The sequence below is a fragment of the Quercus lobata genome, chromosome 4 (genome assembly GCF_001633185.2).
Source record: "Quercus lobata isolate SW786 chromosome 4, ValleyOak3.0 Primary Assembly, whole genome shotgun sequence".
In the NCBI taxonomy this organism is placed as follows: domain Eukaryota; kingdom Viridiplantae; phylum Streptophyta; class Magnoliopsida; order Fagales; family Fagaceae; genus Quercus; species Quercus lobata.
Genome location: NC_044907.1, coordinates 12,929,215 through 12,943,702, shown reverse-complemented (window position 1 = coordinate 12,943,702; position 14,488 = coordinate 12,929,215). Strand labels below are relative to the sequence as shown.

Below are 14,488 nucleotides of genomic sequence, written 5' to 3'. Positions count from 1 at the left end.
AATATAGTATCAAAAAGAGAGAATCAAATTTAGGCTTAAGTTAGTCTGACATCTCAAATAAAAGTTAAACTTCCTATAAGATCCAACCACTCTGATCTGGAATCCAATTTCAGCATCAAGATGTCAATAAAGTGAGATATGGCAGCTCATGTACACAACAGAAAACAATCAAAGTAGTCCAAACAGAAGCTTTTGTAAGTAACAAGTGAAAACTCAGTAGTATCTACGAAAACAAACTCAATACTTAAAAAAAAAAAATAATAAAAAAATAAAAAAATAAAAAAAAAGCTCCCGCATTTCAAATCTGCCATCTTCAAGAACGCTTAAGCATAATAAAAGCAATGTAAAAGCCTACATATGTGTCTATACTATGTTCATAATCCCAACATATCAAGATTCTTCATCTCAAACTGAGTAAATAAAAAGCAGTTTAACAGCAGTACACATATGTCTATCCAATTCTCATCATCTTTTCTTAAAACCATATTTCTTACGTTCATAGAAGAAGTCAGTTTTGGCACTCCCTAAATTGACAATTTTTGGACATCCATCCCTATCTTTCTCTTGTTGTGTACACTCTTTGCAATAGTAGGCATCAGAAATTCCCACTCCTCCACAAATAACACAGCGACCTTGAAAGGATCCGTAGTTGCATTCATCACAAACTCGAACAAGTGTGCAAGGGCGCACATAGGAATCACATATTACACACTTCCCATCACATTTCTCACAAAGTCGTCCAATAGCAATTCCTGGCTGCTTCCGGCACATAATCAAATCTGGATGATGCTTGGCTATGCTTTCCGCTACACAATCTTAGTTTCTGAAAAAGATTGAGTAAAGAGAGTGTTAAAATCCATGCTTGGCATATTTAATCAAGATATTTCATCAGAAAGACATAAAATCTCAACTACAAACAAAAAAGAAAACCTATAAAAATTAAATTAGGGGATAATTGTAGCTAGAAATTATGATGTCATTAGTAGATCTCAAACCTATATGATAAGTTGCAATGTCCCCCCTAATCTATAATTTTTTTGTAATAAATGCCCTAATTTAAGATTAATTTGCAGTGTGCATTGTGCACCTACATTTTAAATTAGTGGCATAAGGCAAGATAGATCTACAAATTACTGTGCACTAATCAGTTAATTTTGACAGACTACAGCACCCACCACCCAATATGCCCCATAATCCTGTATCCAGCAAAACCTTTCCCTAAAACTTATAGGTGAAATTTAAAACCAAGCGACAAGTCAAAGCTCTTTTACTTTCTTTTTTTTTTCTTTCTTAATCAGTATGTCATAGAATCAAATACAATTTAGCAAGTTGCATGTTCCTTATCCTACTGCAGACGGGCAAAAAACCAACAAATTCCAAAAGCAAACGGGAAAGAGAAGATGAATATGGTGATTCAAATTGGTGTAAAAAAAAAAAATGGCATCAAGATAAACTACAAATATTTCCTGATAACTAATTGTGCATGGGCAACAAGAGAAACAAACTATTGCAGTCAAACACAATTTCAAACATTAGTCCAGGATGGACAAATTCTACAACTATAAAAGATTGGCAGAAAATTTAAATGAAACACACAAGCATGTTCATGCATAACTCAACTTTTCAGCCAAATTCAAGAATGGCAGAAAATATCCTCTTCAGGTTATGCATCAATCATTCCGCTTCCAAAACTATGAAAGCTACCAAATCAAGTTAGCTAGAAAAATCAGGTCAGAAACGAGTTTTCTTTTTTTTACTGGGGTCAGAAACTAATTAGAAATGCAATAAGTTTCCTTTTTTTTTTTTTTTTTTTTTTGGATAAGTAAACTTCGGGTAAAATATGTTTCCAAATACACATTGCACATATTTACCAACCAGTCAAAGTTTTTCCAATCCTAATCAAAATTAAGGGTTATGTATATCATCACACTACAGCAATAACTGCCTAAAACAATCACCATGGTCCATAAGCCAAGTCCTACAGTTATGAAACCACATGTGATACAGAGGATTAGGTGATTCTTCTTGTTCACCCCAAGTCCATATGACATATAATGGGTACCACACTCAAAATATCAATTGTAAACCACTTGAATTTTGGGCCACTAATGAAAACTAGGATGTTATCAGGTCCTCAGGTTCCAAGCAATGTATAAAATCAAAAGACCCACTTCAAAACTAATTAAACAAGAGTAATAAGTCCATTTCATTAAATTTGCTTCCCAATATTTAGCCTCAACAATCATACCACCCACCCTCGTCGGTGAAATGGTACCTCCCCATGCATGAATTGCTTGGGGGATTAAGGGGGAAGAGGTTCAAGCTGCAAGGTCAGCAGCACATATTAATGTATATATTTCTAACAGCCTAAAAATTTAACCCAAACAAACAATCATGTTTCTTAGTCATCAAAAGGCCAAGTCACATCAACAGCATATCCTCATTCTGCATATAGAAGAAATCCATATCCCAAGTAAAAATGTTAAGATATTAACAATTATTGTCCTAAAAATAAAACAGAAAGACACAACTTAAGGACACATGAAAAGCAAGATGCAGCTTAGTGACACATGGGCCATCATCAAATAATTTCTGACAGTTCATAAAAGTATAGAACTCAATAAATTATTATTATTATTATTATTATTGTATCAGATTAAAAGAGCCCTAAAAACCTACCTTGTTCTACAAGCATTATTTGCACCACAAGTTCACTGACACAAGCCCTTCATTTAGAATAAATTAAAAAATAAGAAAATATAAGAGTGACCTCAACAGGGTCAGGCCTCCTAATAATCACTTCGAGGTTAGTACTAATGAGACAATAAAGAGGCCTATACCACATATACATCTTTATATAGGGCTCAAAACCAAATTCATAAGGAAACCATAACACAAAAAGGAAATAAGGTTAGGACTAATGAGACTCCTATAACATTTTCTCACTGCTAAACCAATCAAATAGGAAAAAGTACAAGTATTTTTCATTAGTAATTTACACAAACACAAGGTGGATCTTGAACTCACAACCTCACCCTACACCTTGCTCTTGCAAACCAAGAAGTGCCATTTGAGCTAAAGCTCATTAGTCCAAAAATCACGCCAATGTAATCCATTTCCCATTCAAAAAAAAGGCTAAAAACAATGCAGCCTAAAACCTCATATTGTAGCTCCAGAATAACCCACCCACAACCATGTTTTTATCTTTACACTTTCTTTGGGGAATTTCATCAAACACTTAAGCGACACTTTCCCTATCCTATTACTTCGAAACAAATTTGATAACTTTCATAACCCATCTAGAACCCAGACAAAAAAGAATCAAACTTTAAAGAGAACATTGAAAATAAAGAGTGTACTAATGGTGAAAGCATCGAAATATTGAACAAAAATGGATGTGTGGGTGAGCCACTAATCACTATCACAGAAGCAAATGCAAAACCCCAAATCCGAGAAGAAAGAGAGGAGGTACTGTAGTACATACCAGGAGGATTGATCGATCTCTTTTAAGGTTTTACGATTTTCTCTGTTTAGTTGTTACTTGTTAAACCGAACAACAACTGTCCTCCTTATATTTTTTTAGGGAACTTTATTTATTTATTTGTTTTTTTGGATAAAATAATTTTTTTTATAAATAATATTGTTAGCAAAAAAAAAATTTATTACAAATATATAACATGAATATAATTTGTTGTGTCACTCAATACAATTACGTTATTGAAATTAATTATTAAAAAAAATTAAATTATTGTACTTTGAAGAACAATATCTAGATTTTACTATGCTATCATGGACATTGGTTCAATTTCATAAGTAATTTTAATGCATATTTATTAGGGACTTTACTAGATATGAGTTTTTACATTTGTTTTTATGAGGTAAAAATATTACTGATATTTTCGATCTCTTAAGGTTTGAATCTCATTTACACTAAAAAAGAATCCATTAATGTCTTTTCCTAATAATGAATAGTAAATAGCCATCATTGTATATTCAAATTAACTCAATTAATAAAATATTTTATCATCAAATAAGAGGGACTTGATATTCAAGCTCTACTTACAACACCAAAATTAATTGGTGTTTTAGTTTAATTATTAAAAAAATCATTATGACGTGGATTTCAAAATTGAAAATTTATTTTACATATAAATTTTTTTTAAAAATTTAAAAATTAAAAAAAAAAGAAGAAGAAGAAGAATAAGAAAGAGGTGGAATCATCAAGCAATTGACACCGTACATTTCAAATCGTATAAGATGAAAATATACTAAGATTTGGATTTACTTTTATTTTAATAAGTAAATTTTGAAAAGTTTATTTTCAATTTTTAAAAAATTTGTAAACATATCAAACAGTCATTTGGGTTGAATTCTAATTCAGTAGTTGAAAATTTTAAATGAAAAAAAAAATTAATATTTTTTTGAAAAAAAAAAATGTAAACATTCCAAGTTAGCTTTTGAAATTGAATAGTTATTACTTATTTTTATTTAAAAAAAATGTAAACATACCAAGTTATCTTTTGAAATTGAATAGTTATTACTTATTTTTACTTTAAAAAAAAATGTAAACATACCAAGTTATTTCTTGAAATTGAATTCTTCCAACTCAAAACACGTAATTTTTCCCTAACATTATACTCAGTCTATTCCTAATGTCACTTTTACTACTTTCAAAATACTGTAAAAAAAAAAATGGACAATCCAAATATAATAGCAAGTAATCTTTCAAGTCTTGTTCAAACTTTCACTAAGTTGAGTACTTTGCATCACTAAAGTAGATGTCATATTCATGTAACATTTAGCCATTATCTCTATATGTCATTTAATGAACTAAGAATTTTAGAATTCGTTTGGGAACAGTTTATATAGTTGAAATTGAAATTTTTTTTACTGAAAGTACTGTAAATAAAGTTAAAAGATAGCTGAAATAGTACAATAAGACTTATGAATAGTATCAAAAAGTGTAATGGAATCCATGAATAGTAGCAAAAATAAGCTGAATAATAAAAAATAAAAAATAATAATAAAAAACTGGCTTTTTAAGCAAATGCCAAATGCACACTTAATCTTTTTTTCTTTTTTTTCTTTTTTTGAGAAGAAAAATGCACACTTAATCTTATAAGTTTGAATAATTTTATTCCAAGCTTCTTCATAGTCACTTTGCATTATGTGCTAAGTAGATAATCTCTGCAACATCTCTAGCACCACCTTAGCTAAATACCTTTGCAATTGTAGGATATTGATCAGTAAAAATAAATTTAGGCTTTTTACTCTTTGAATGCATTAAAAATGCTTTCATGCTTGAATGATTCAGTTATTTCATTGTAAAAAAGTGCAACCTCAAAAATTACCATTTTTTTTTTATTGGTGATTAAAACTTATAAACAAAACTAATATACTCAAATTTTTATTTTCTTCTTGTATAGTGTCATAAGTCATAACACTATCAATAATAAATTATCATTTTAGTATCAACCCAAACTATATTAGCTATCTATTTTTGGCTATCCAATCGTACACAATATAATGATGGATTGTGAATCAATGGTTGCTAAAAATACCTTAATAAATTACTAGCATCAACACTTAGCAAGTCTTTTCCATCTAATTCAAAGATGGTTATTCTAATCATTTTCAATTTTGCCAAGATTAGCATTTTCGCTAGCTTCTCTATTTATTAACTCGTGTGTTGCCTTAGCCTTAATTCATGTGCTAAATCAACAACAGAAGCTCAGGCTTCAATCATTATTCACTGTGATTGCATCATGAAAGAAAATTTTGGAAAATATGGTTATGCTCAAATACAAAATAATATGCCTTTTGATTTTTGTTCTCTCAAACTAATGAAACACTAAACCATACATGATAATTAATCACCTTTTCCAATCAAGTATGATAGTTCAGATGATCTCATTTGTCTGCTTTTCGAGTACATTATTTAGTACCCAAAAATTTTCTAGATGCTAATTCTTTGTCTCTCTTACGTTTGGTTAAATAGTGATTTCAAACCACCGCGCACTCTTGGTGCAATTGTCACTCCACAAATATAAGTGTTTGTGGAGTGTAGGGGCAAGGGTCGGGGTTCAAGTCTCTAAGAGGGAGTTTCACACACATACACTTAGATTAGACTAGAGTGGAATTTATATCTTGTATCAAAAAATAATAATTTCAAACATTAAGAGCCTGTTTGTTAGTGTTGTTTAAACAATAATTTTCCTTGTTTAAACAATACAACACGTATTTCTACAACCCTTTTTCACTCACACGTTTTTTCATAAAATTTAAATAATGTTACTAAAACAACATTACCAGAACAACATTACCAAACAGGCCCTAAATTCCATTCACTATCCATTAACTTTTCCATTACTTCTACAACGTCCTTAATGTATTAAACTTTATACCAAACTGTGAGTTCCAGTTAACTCAAATAGTAAAATTTCTTATTGTTAAATAAGAGATTTAAGGTTTGATCCCTCGCTTACACTAATCAGTGTCTTGGTTTAATGATAAAAAGCCATCATTAATGGTCCATTTGGTTGGGGGTGAAACATGGAGGATGAAAAATAGAAGGGAGAAAAGTGGAGAAAAAATTAATTTTATGGGAATTTTGATGGAAAATTGGTGGAGCCTATGTGTTTTATCCCCTAGCCCACCAAAATTGTATCTCTCCTATTTGAGGAAAGAAATAGTTGTAGTCTATGACTGAACTACCACATTTTCTTTTTACATGTTGGACTTGGATATGTTGTTGCCTATTTTCTCTTCTTTTTGTTATTGCTGTTATTAATGTTGTTGTTGAGAAAATCGTGCTTTCTTGGATAGTGGACATATTGTTTGCCTTTTTTCTTTTCTTTTCTTTTTTTCATGCTTTCCTGGGCCAGGGGCATGATTCTTCTTCTTCTTCTTCTTCTTCTTCTTCTTTTTTCCTTAAACTAGAAGTGATTTTTCTTTCACTTTTTTTTTTAGGGCATGAATTTTCTTTTTTAAATAAATTTGGGTGATTGCCTTTTTTTTGCCACTTTTTTTTTTTGTTTTAATTAGACATCATTTTTTAAACAATTAATGATATATGAGTAAATTTATACAAACTCACATTTTCCACTCCTATAACCAAACATAAAAGAGAGAAATTAAAATCTTTTCTATTCTCTTACTTTTCCAACCCTTCCCTATTTTTTTATTCTTCTCATGGTTTTAAAAACCGGGCTAGGGGCAAAACCATTTTTGCCTTCAATTTCCAGTTTAACCCAGTTTTTGACCAATTTTAGGGGTTTTCTAACCGAAGTGGTGCCCAATTTCCAATTGACCCGATCGGTCCTGTCCAGCTTTTAAAACCATAATCCTCCTACTTATTTTATCTTCCCAACCAAATAGACCCTAATAGTGGATGCCATAGCTTGAAAATATCTCTAAAAAAAATTACATACCAAACTTTGGAACCTAAAGCTATCATTAAGAGTGGATTTCATAAGTTGAAAATATCCCTAAAAAAATATAAATAAAATAAAAAACTACATACCAAACTTTGGGATCCAAAGTTTTGAAAGGATTATTTGTCATGCTATAAAAAACATCATTAAACCAAATACGTAACGTTAAGTACAAAAAAATAAAATAAAAAAATAAAAGGCAAATTTTATTATTTTTCATTAATAATGGATAGCTTTCCTTCGAGCTTAAAAATTCTATTAATATTAACATTGGGAAAAAAAATGCACAAGATTTAGAACCCAATTATAATAAGCCTAAACTGGATTCAATTGTTCACATTAAAATTTAGACAGACACATAAATATTCCAAAAAATTAATGCATTTGGTTCCTAATAGGTACATATATATGACAAATCTCCCACATTATTTTTAAGATTGTACACATTTGAACACAATAATAATTGGCACAAAAGGATATGTAGGGACGTGAAATCCCAAACTTAAGGAAACAATATTGCCGACCTTATAGGGCCCCTAACATTCGGTCTAGGCATGACTAAACCATTTGAACCAATCAAGATAAATGTACATGGACATAAAGGCATCCTACCAAAGTACGAACTACATTTGAGGATGCCCAAAAGCCTAAGACACTCCACTGAGTTATGTGTACCATCTAAGGATGCCCAAAGATCTAAGACACATCACCGAGGTACGTGTGCTATCCGAGGATAACCGAAATACCTAAGACATACCACCAAGGTACACATAATGTCTAAGGATGCCCTCCAAATCTTCCTATTGGATCCACAGCTATCCACTTGACGTAATTGCATTCAATGCAACAGATAGCTTATAAGAATAAAACAAATATACCCCAAAAGTCTTCCTTCATTATAACCTCAACAAAAGAAGAGCCTGATGGGACAGAAAAGCCTAACCATGTCAGGACAGCACCTACTGTGACACAAGGGGAAGAAGAAAATAAGAAGAGTCACGCATAGGCTAAGAATGAGGAAAAAGGAGAAGAAAAGATATAAAAATGAAAGAAGACAAGCAACAAGGGTGTGTGAAACATGAGGAGTGAAAATTGTAACTGAAAGAAAGAAGAGAAATAAGAAACTTTTCCCTTTATGAACACAAGGAGTGAAAACATGTATGAGAGTGAGATAAATTCTTGGTCCTTATTCAAACTTCCCATTGCGGATTGTTGCAAACCCATAATCTAAATTAATTGCGTATTTAAGAAAGTTATTAATCACGAATTATTTCCTCTCTTTTGCAGGATATAAAGTCATAACTCATGACAAATCTCCCACATTATTTTTAAGATAGTACACATTTGACCACAATAAAGATGTATAAAAAGATATAAAGCCATGGAATATTCAACCATTAAGACAATACTAAGAACTAAGAACAAGATGGTGTATTTAGAGTCTGTTTGGGATTCACTTATTTTGTTGAAACGAAAAATTTTTTGTTGAAAGTACTGTAAATAAAGACAAAAGTTAGTTGAAATAGTATAATATGACCAATGAATAGTATCAAAAAGTGTAATGAGACCCATAAATAGTAGCAAAAATAAACTGAATAGTAAAATAAGCTGAATTTTTAATTTGAAACCAAATAGGCACTTAATATTGGAAGAATAACATATGAACTATGAAGTACCATCCATGGGTTTTAAGAACAATAAAAGAAAGTGGGAAATAATAATCTTTTCGTTAGGACACTCTAATTTAAACATAAATATAAACCTAAACATATTAAAGATAATAATTTTAAAACAAACATAACTAATATACATAAACATGAAAAACAAATAACAATAATAATAATGATAGTTGAAACATTGTTTCTTCTTACTTTGTTCCATGCCATTTTACTTTTTACTTTTTTTTTTTTAATACTTCCATAGTTATAATGGGTAAGGGGAGAATTAAACCTTAGATGTCTCTATTAAATATCAAGAGGTGTCAATTGAACTATGCCAATTAAAATGTAAGGCTCTTCACTCACATTATTTTACTGAACTCACATAAATCTTATCATGTTTTTCCTTAATTGATATCCAAAATTAGGATAATGAACTATTTTATTTAAAATATTACAAAAATATTTTACATAGCATCAAACATAAGTGTAAAGATTTTGAAATTATGATACAAACTAATATGAACAAGAAATTCATGTCAAGTATTTTATAAATTTATGAAAGCATCTTAATCATACACCTTAAATGACACTAAAATAATAAAAAAATTCTTATTTGAATTTCGATAACTATTTTGTCACAAGATTCTTGATAACTGTCATGATACAAGGTTCGTTATGTACTTAATTATAACAAAGCTTCAATTACATTATTTGTACGTGTAGTGAAGACTTTTCCATGAACATATGGATGTAAAGGTTAACAAATTAAATATTTTTACTGTGAATAAAATAACATTATTTTGAAAGGTGTATAAATCACATTGTTTTGTAGTTCATAGAAGTATTATTATACACATTAAAAACGAACTTGTAAATTATTTAACTATCTAATAAATAGCAAATTTCAAGTCAATGACAAATTAAATATGAATTAATTATTGACCCACATTTTTTCCAAACTAATGTTTGGTTCAAAATTATGGATTTTATATGAAAATTGGCAATGACCTTTGAACATATCAAATGGTAAACTCTTAATCCTTTTCAATCCTTACAAAATTATTAATGATAATGTATACATCATTAGTCGCTTGGCACATTCCAAATGGTAAATTTTCAACCCTTTTTTCAAATAATATATGTAAGAAAAGCATAAGCATAAACATAATAAAAATAATAATAACAAGACATAATCATCACTAATGAAAGGTAAACATAAAAACAATAACACCAATAATGACAACATTGTATCTTATTTCTTGTTTCCCACCATTTTACTAAATTTACATAACCAACCTCTTTTTTGTTTCTATTTTTTTAAAATTGGATATCCAAAATGGGGATTATAAACTAGTTCTTTTTTATTTTTTTTGCTTGGTGTGAAGACACCTTATCTTGTACCAACTTGTATCTAAAGTCCTTGATTCCAATGACATAGAGTTATTTTATTTACTAAAATTACTTTACCTCAATGTCAAGTGCAACAGTGTATTTACAAAGACTCAAGCCCACTCCCTAATTGCTTGAACAAAGTGAAGAGGCCATTTAGGGACAAGAACCCTAATATCACTCCATCTCCCACTTAACCCCCCCCCCCCCCCCCCACCCACAAAAAAAGTGCCTATGAATTCAGCTTAGCTAGAAATTCCATACATCCACCCACACACATACACACTTATTGTTTTCCTTGTTTTGAGTTCATTCTTCCTAAGATAATAATTAAGAAAGGCCTTGTGAGGGGGGGATTCTTTACATTCCATCGTTAGGGAAAAATTAGTCTCTCTCTCACAGAAGGCACACCAGTTATATTCCATATTATCTTTCTTTAAATCATTAACCATTTCATCTTGAGTCATGCTAGATCATCATACACCATCTCTAGTTTACATATCAAACTGCAGTAGCAATCGAACAAGGGGCTTATCAATCGATCACACAACTACTAAGAAAAGAGGGAACAATCTTGTCATAATATTTGTCCTCTTCCCTATATGAGTTTCTAAACTGCTTTTGTTTGTCTATTTCCTTGTATGTTATGAGTTGTCTCTTTTATGTTTTGTTGTTTATTTCAAAATAAGTATGCACACAACACACAAAGTCACTCTTAGTATATAAGTTAGTTTATCAACACATTTGGGCTTAGGCCCATTTCTTGTTGTACTTGCCCAACACTTATATTATTTGTACTACACACATATTGTGCCTATATAAAGGCTTGCTCTTGTACGATTTATACACAGAAGTATTTAGCCCTATCCAAAAAATCTTAAACAAAACTAGCCTCTAAGCACGCGCTCACGCACGTGCTCAGAGGCTCTTCTATTTTTTGGGTAAGCGTTAATTTAGAGTATTTATTATAATTTGGAATTACTACATTTTCTAATCACAAAAAAAAAAAAAAAAAAAAAAAATCTAGGGGTGTGATGAGTAAGTTATTTTGGATTAGATTAAATTTTACCAATTTTTAAAATTTTAAAATGAAGTAACATTTTAAACTATCAAATATAAGATATATTTAAGGGTGTAGGTTTTAACTCCTAAAAGTTAGTGTATTATTTAGAAGCAATTTTCACCACAACTTTAAAATTTTATCTTTAAAGATAAGTTCTCCAGTATCATTCTTGCTTTAGTACCTAAATAATAGGCAAAATTTTAGGAATAAAAATACTTAAAAAAAATTTTTTATAAAAAAAAATTTAAATGTAAAACAGTGCTGGCGTATTATTAAAATACCTAAAACATCGGGATTTTTTTTTTTTGTTTGAAGTTGTAAAAAATAGGAAACCAACGTTGAAGGACTCAACACCCTTAAAAAACAAAACAAAACAAAACATTGATGCAAATTTATTAGTTGAGGATACGTAACACTTGATGCAAATTCAAAAGGCATGGTTTGTTTAGAGTCTTTTTGTCTTTTGGTAAGTTATTTTGGATCAAATTAAATTTTACCAATTTTTTAAATTTTAAAATCAAAATGAAGTAACATTTTAAACTATCAAATATAAGATATATTTAAGGGTATAGGTTTTTACCCTTAAAAGTTAGTCTATTATTTAGAAGCAATTTTCACCACAATTTATTGAACGAATTGTGGGTTTCATCAATCACAATAGCATGCAGTAATCTAAAGAAACAACAACAACGTGAAAGTGAAAACAAATTATAGAAATTCACAAAATGTACCTATCGAAATTCATCCCTATAACAAATTGGGGAAAATAAATAATAAATAATAATAAAAACCCTACCATACTGAAAAGGAGAGACACTTCTCTACAAACTGCTTTTGCTCATCTCCACAACTAGTGATTTACTGCTCCAAAACAAAGACTCGCGAGATACTTTAAAGGCTGCATTGAAAGAAATGATTGAATTCTCTTGCAAGGTTTTCATTCTTGGGTCAGAGGATTGCAATATGTCCATACCACTACCTCTGTCACCACGAATCAGTAATTCTAGCCACCCATATGTCACTTCATCACTATCATCATTAAAGCCTATAGTAAAAGTGTAAAACAACGAATAGCGAAAACACAATAAGACCCAAAAATTTACATAATCGAATTGTAAAAGGGAAAGAAAGAAAAAGAAAAATTTTAATTCAAACAATGACCTTTTGTGTTCTGTTTTGATTCTTTGCCTCCCTTCGTCCATTCTCACTCTAAATAAAATCCAAGAACATTTTTTCCTTGCAGTCACGTTATAGCCTTATTGTAGATAGTTTTCAGTTGCATAAGAAAAGTAGTGGATAGAAATTTGGAGGCGTACGGTTGTAGTTGGGCAATGAAGGATCTAATTGTTGAATTTAGGGATCAGTTATTTCAGCCAATTTTGAGTTTGAAACCGTGGGAGTGGTCCTACTTTTTAGATGGTGTTTTACGTGAGAGTTAAAGAAGCATTTTTACCAAGTTTTGCCCCTACTTAAATGTAGGCTGTAGGGGTATTTTAGACCTAAAAAAAAATCCTGTTCAAACAGGTGCAGCTCCTTAAATAGTAGTATAGAAAAAAGCATTTAGCCTATAATAAATAATAAATATAGTGTCCACTTTGATTGGGACAAGTAAATGTTGTATCCATATGTCACATGGACAATTCTTGTATCATTTTACTTTATTCACTTAAGATTATTATACATGATGCTTTTGTGTCAAAAGCCTTGTATTTTAATTAATTGACACCTTCTAGTGTATTAATAACGTTTATGGTTCAAATCTCCCCTCCTTCATTATAACTAATATCAAATTATTAAAAAAAGAAAAAAAAAATCTTGTTTTTGGTATGTGACTCACCATAGTATGTTAAAATTTTCAAAATAGTTTGCTCTAGCTAAAATTTTATTATTAAAGTTTCACAAAGTTTAAAATACTACTCTAATTAAAATTTTGTTGTCAAAACATTCCAAAAGAATTATTATTATTTATTTTAAATTATTTTAATAGTCTAACATGACTTTTTATTTGGCCATGTTATATCATGACTCAAAGTAAGTGTTACATGTCATACAATACTCAATATGTTCAAGTTTTAACTTTAATTAAAAATTGTTTCTCAAAAAAAAAAAACTTTAATTAAAAATTTTATTACCACAATATTTAATATAAAATAAAATGAAATAAGTTCTATTGTTTGTTTTAAATTATTTAAATAATTTTTAGCTTCAATAAAAACTTAGTATTTTTGTCACATATCTTAAGATAAAATTATTGAAGCTAAGTTTTTAAAGACTAAATAAAAACTATATTCCATTAATTATAATTGTTTAAGGACTAAATAAAAGTTTGAACCGTTGAAGCCAATTGAAGCCTAATTCTATAGGTTCTTTCATTCTGCTTTTCAATTGAGGAAAGGAATAAAGTATAACTACAGTGAGCAAAAATGTGATAGCAATGTAAACGTACAAAGCCTAAATCTCAATTTTGGGCCTAAACCCACTACTATGCCTAATAATGCTTCTTGAGCAGAAATCACCCTCAGAAATAATGTCCTTCATTTGTGTGATAAATGTTGTATTTCACATTACTATACATGAATATAAATCTTCTATCTCACTTTTAGTATTTCCTTTATTAATCCCTATTCAATGTAATATGTTAAAAGAAACTTTAATTATTTTATTAAAAAAGAAAAAAAATATGTAACAAATTATAATGGATGGAATATAAAATAAAACATTCGAAATATGATTGATGAGGATTATTCCCCCACACACTCATGTTTACACTCACTTGCACACTTGAATACACACAAACTACACAAACAGAACACACACAAATAGTAAAAAAGAAACAAGAGTTCTTAAACAGCCTGGCCAAGACAAAATAAGAGAGTTTTAACTTCTTCTTTTTATTTATTTATAAAAGATATTAAAAATTATATATAATTATTGTTCAGTCC

The 14,488-nt window shown here is 29.8% G+C and overlaps 1 protein-coding gene across 1 annotated transcript; it reads right to left on the bottom strand.

Annotated features, from left to right (window-relative positions):
* Window positions 1–388: 388 nt before the first annotated feature.
* Window positions 389–3,116, bottom strand: LOC115984624 (PHD finger-like domain-containing protein 5B). The gene is made up of 3 exons (XM_031107647.1): window positions 3,058–3,116; window positions 2,680–2,726; window positions 389–815 (listed from the first exon to the last, which is right to left on the bottom strand). Exons 1-3 carry the CDS (start codon window positions 3,114–3,116, stop codon window positions 466–468), a joined length of 456 nt encoding a protein of 151 aa, XP_030963507.1. The 3' UTR covers window positions 389–465.
* Window positions 3,117–14,488: the final 11,372 nt, after the last annotated feature.

Excerpts from the sequence above, each read along its gene's own strand:
- LOC115984624 (XM_031107647.1), bottom strand. The coding sequence starts at position 3,116 with ATGGATTACATTGGCGTGATTTTTGGACTAATGAGCTTTAGCTCAAAT. Across the intron at positions 2,727-3,057 it reads AGCTCAAATGGCACTTCTTG|GGCTTGTGTCAGTGAACTTG; the intron begins GTTTGCAAGAGC and ends TTCTAAATGAAG. Across the intron at positions 816-2,679 it reads AATAATGCTTGTAGAACAAG|ATTGTGTAGCGGAAAGCATA; the intron begins GTAGGTTTTTAG and ends TCAGAAACTAAG.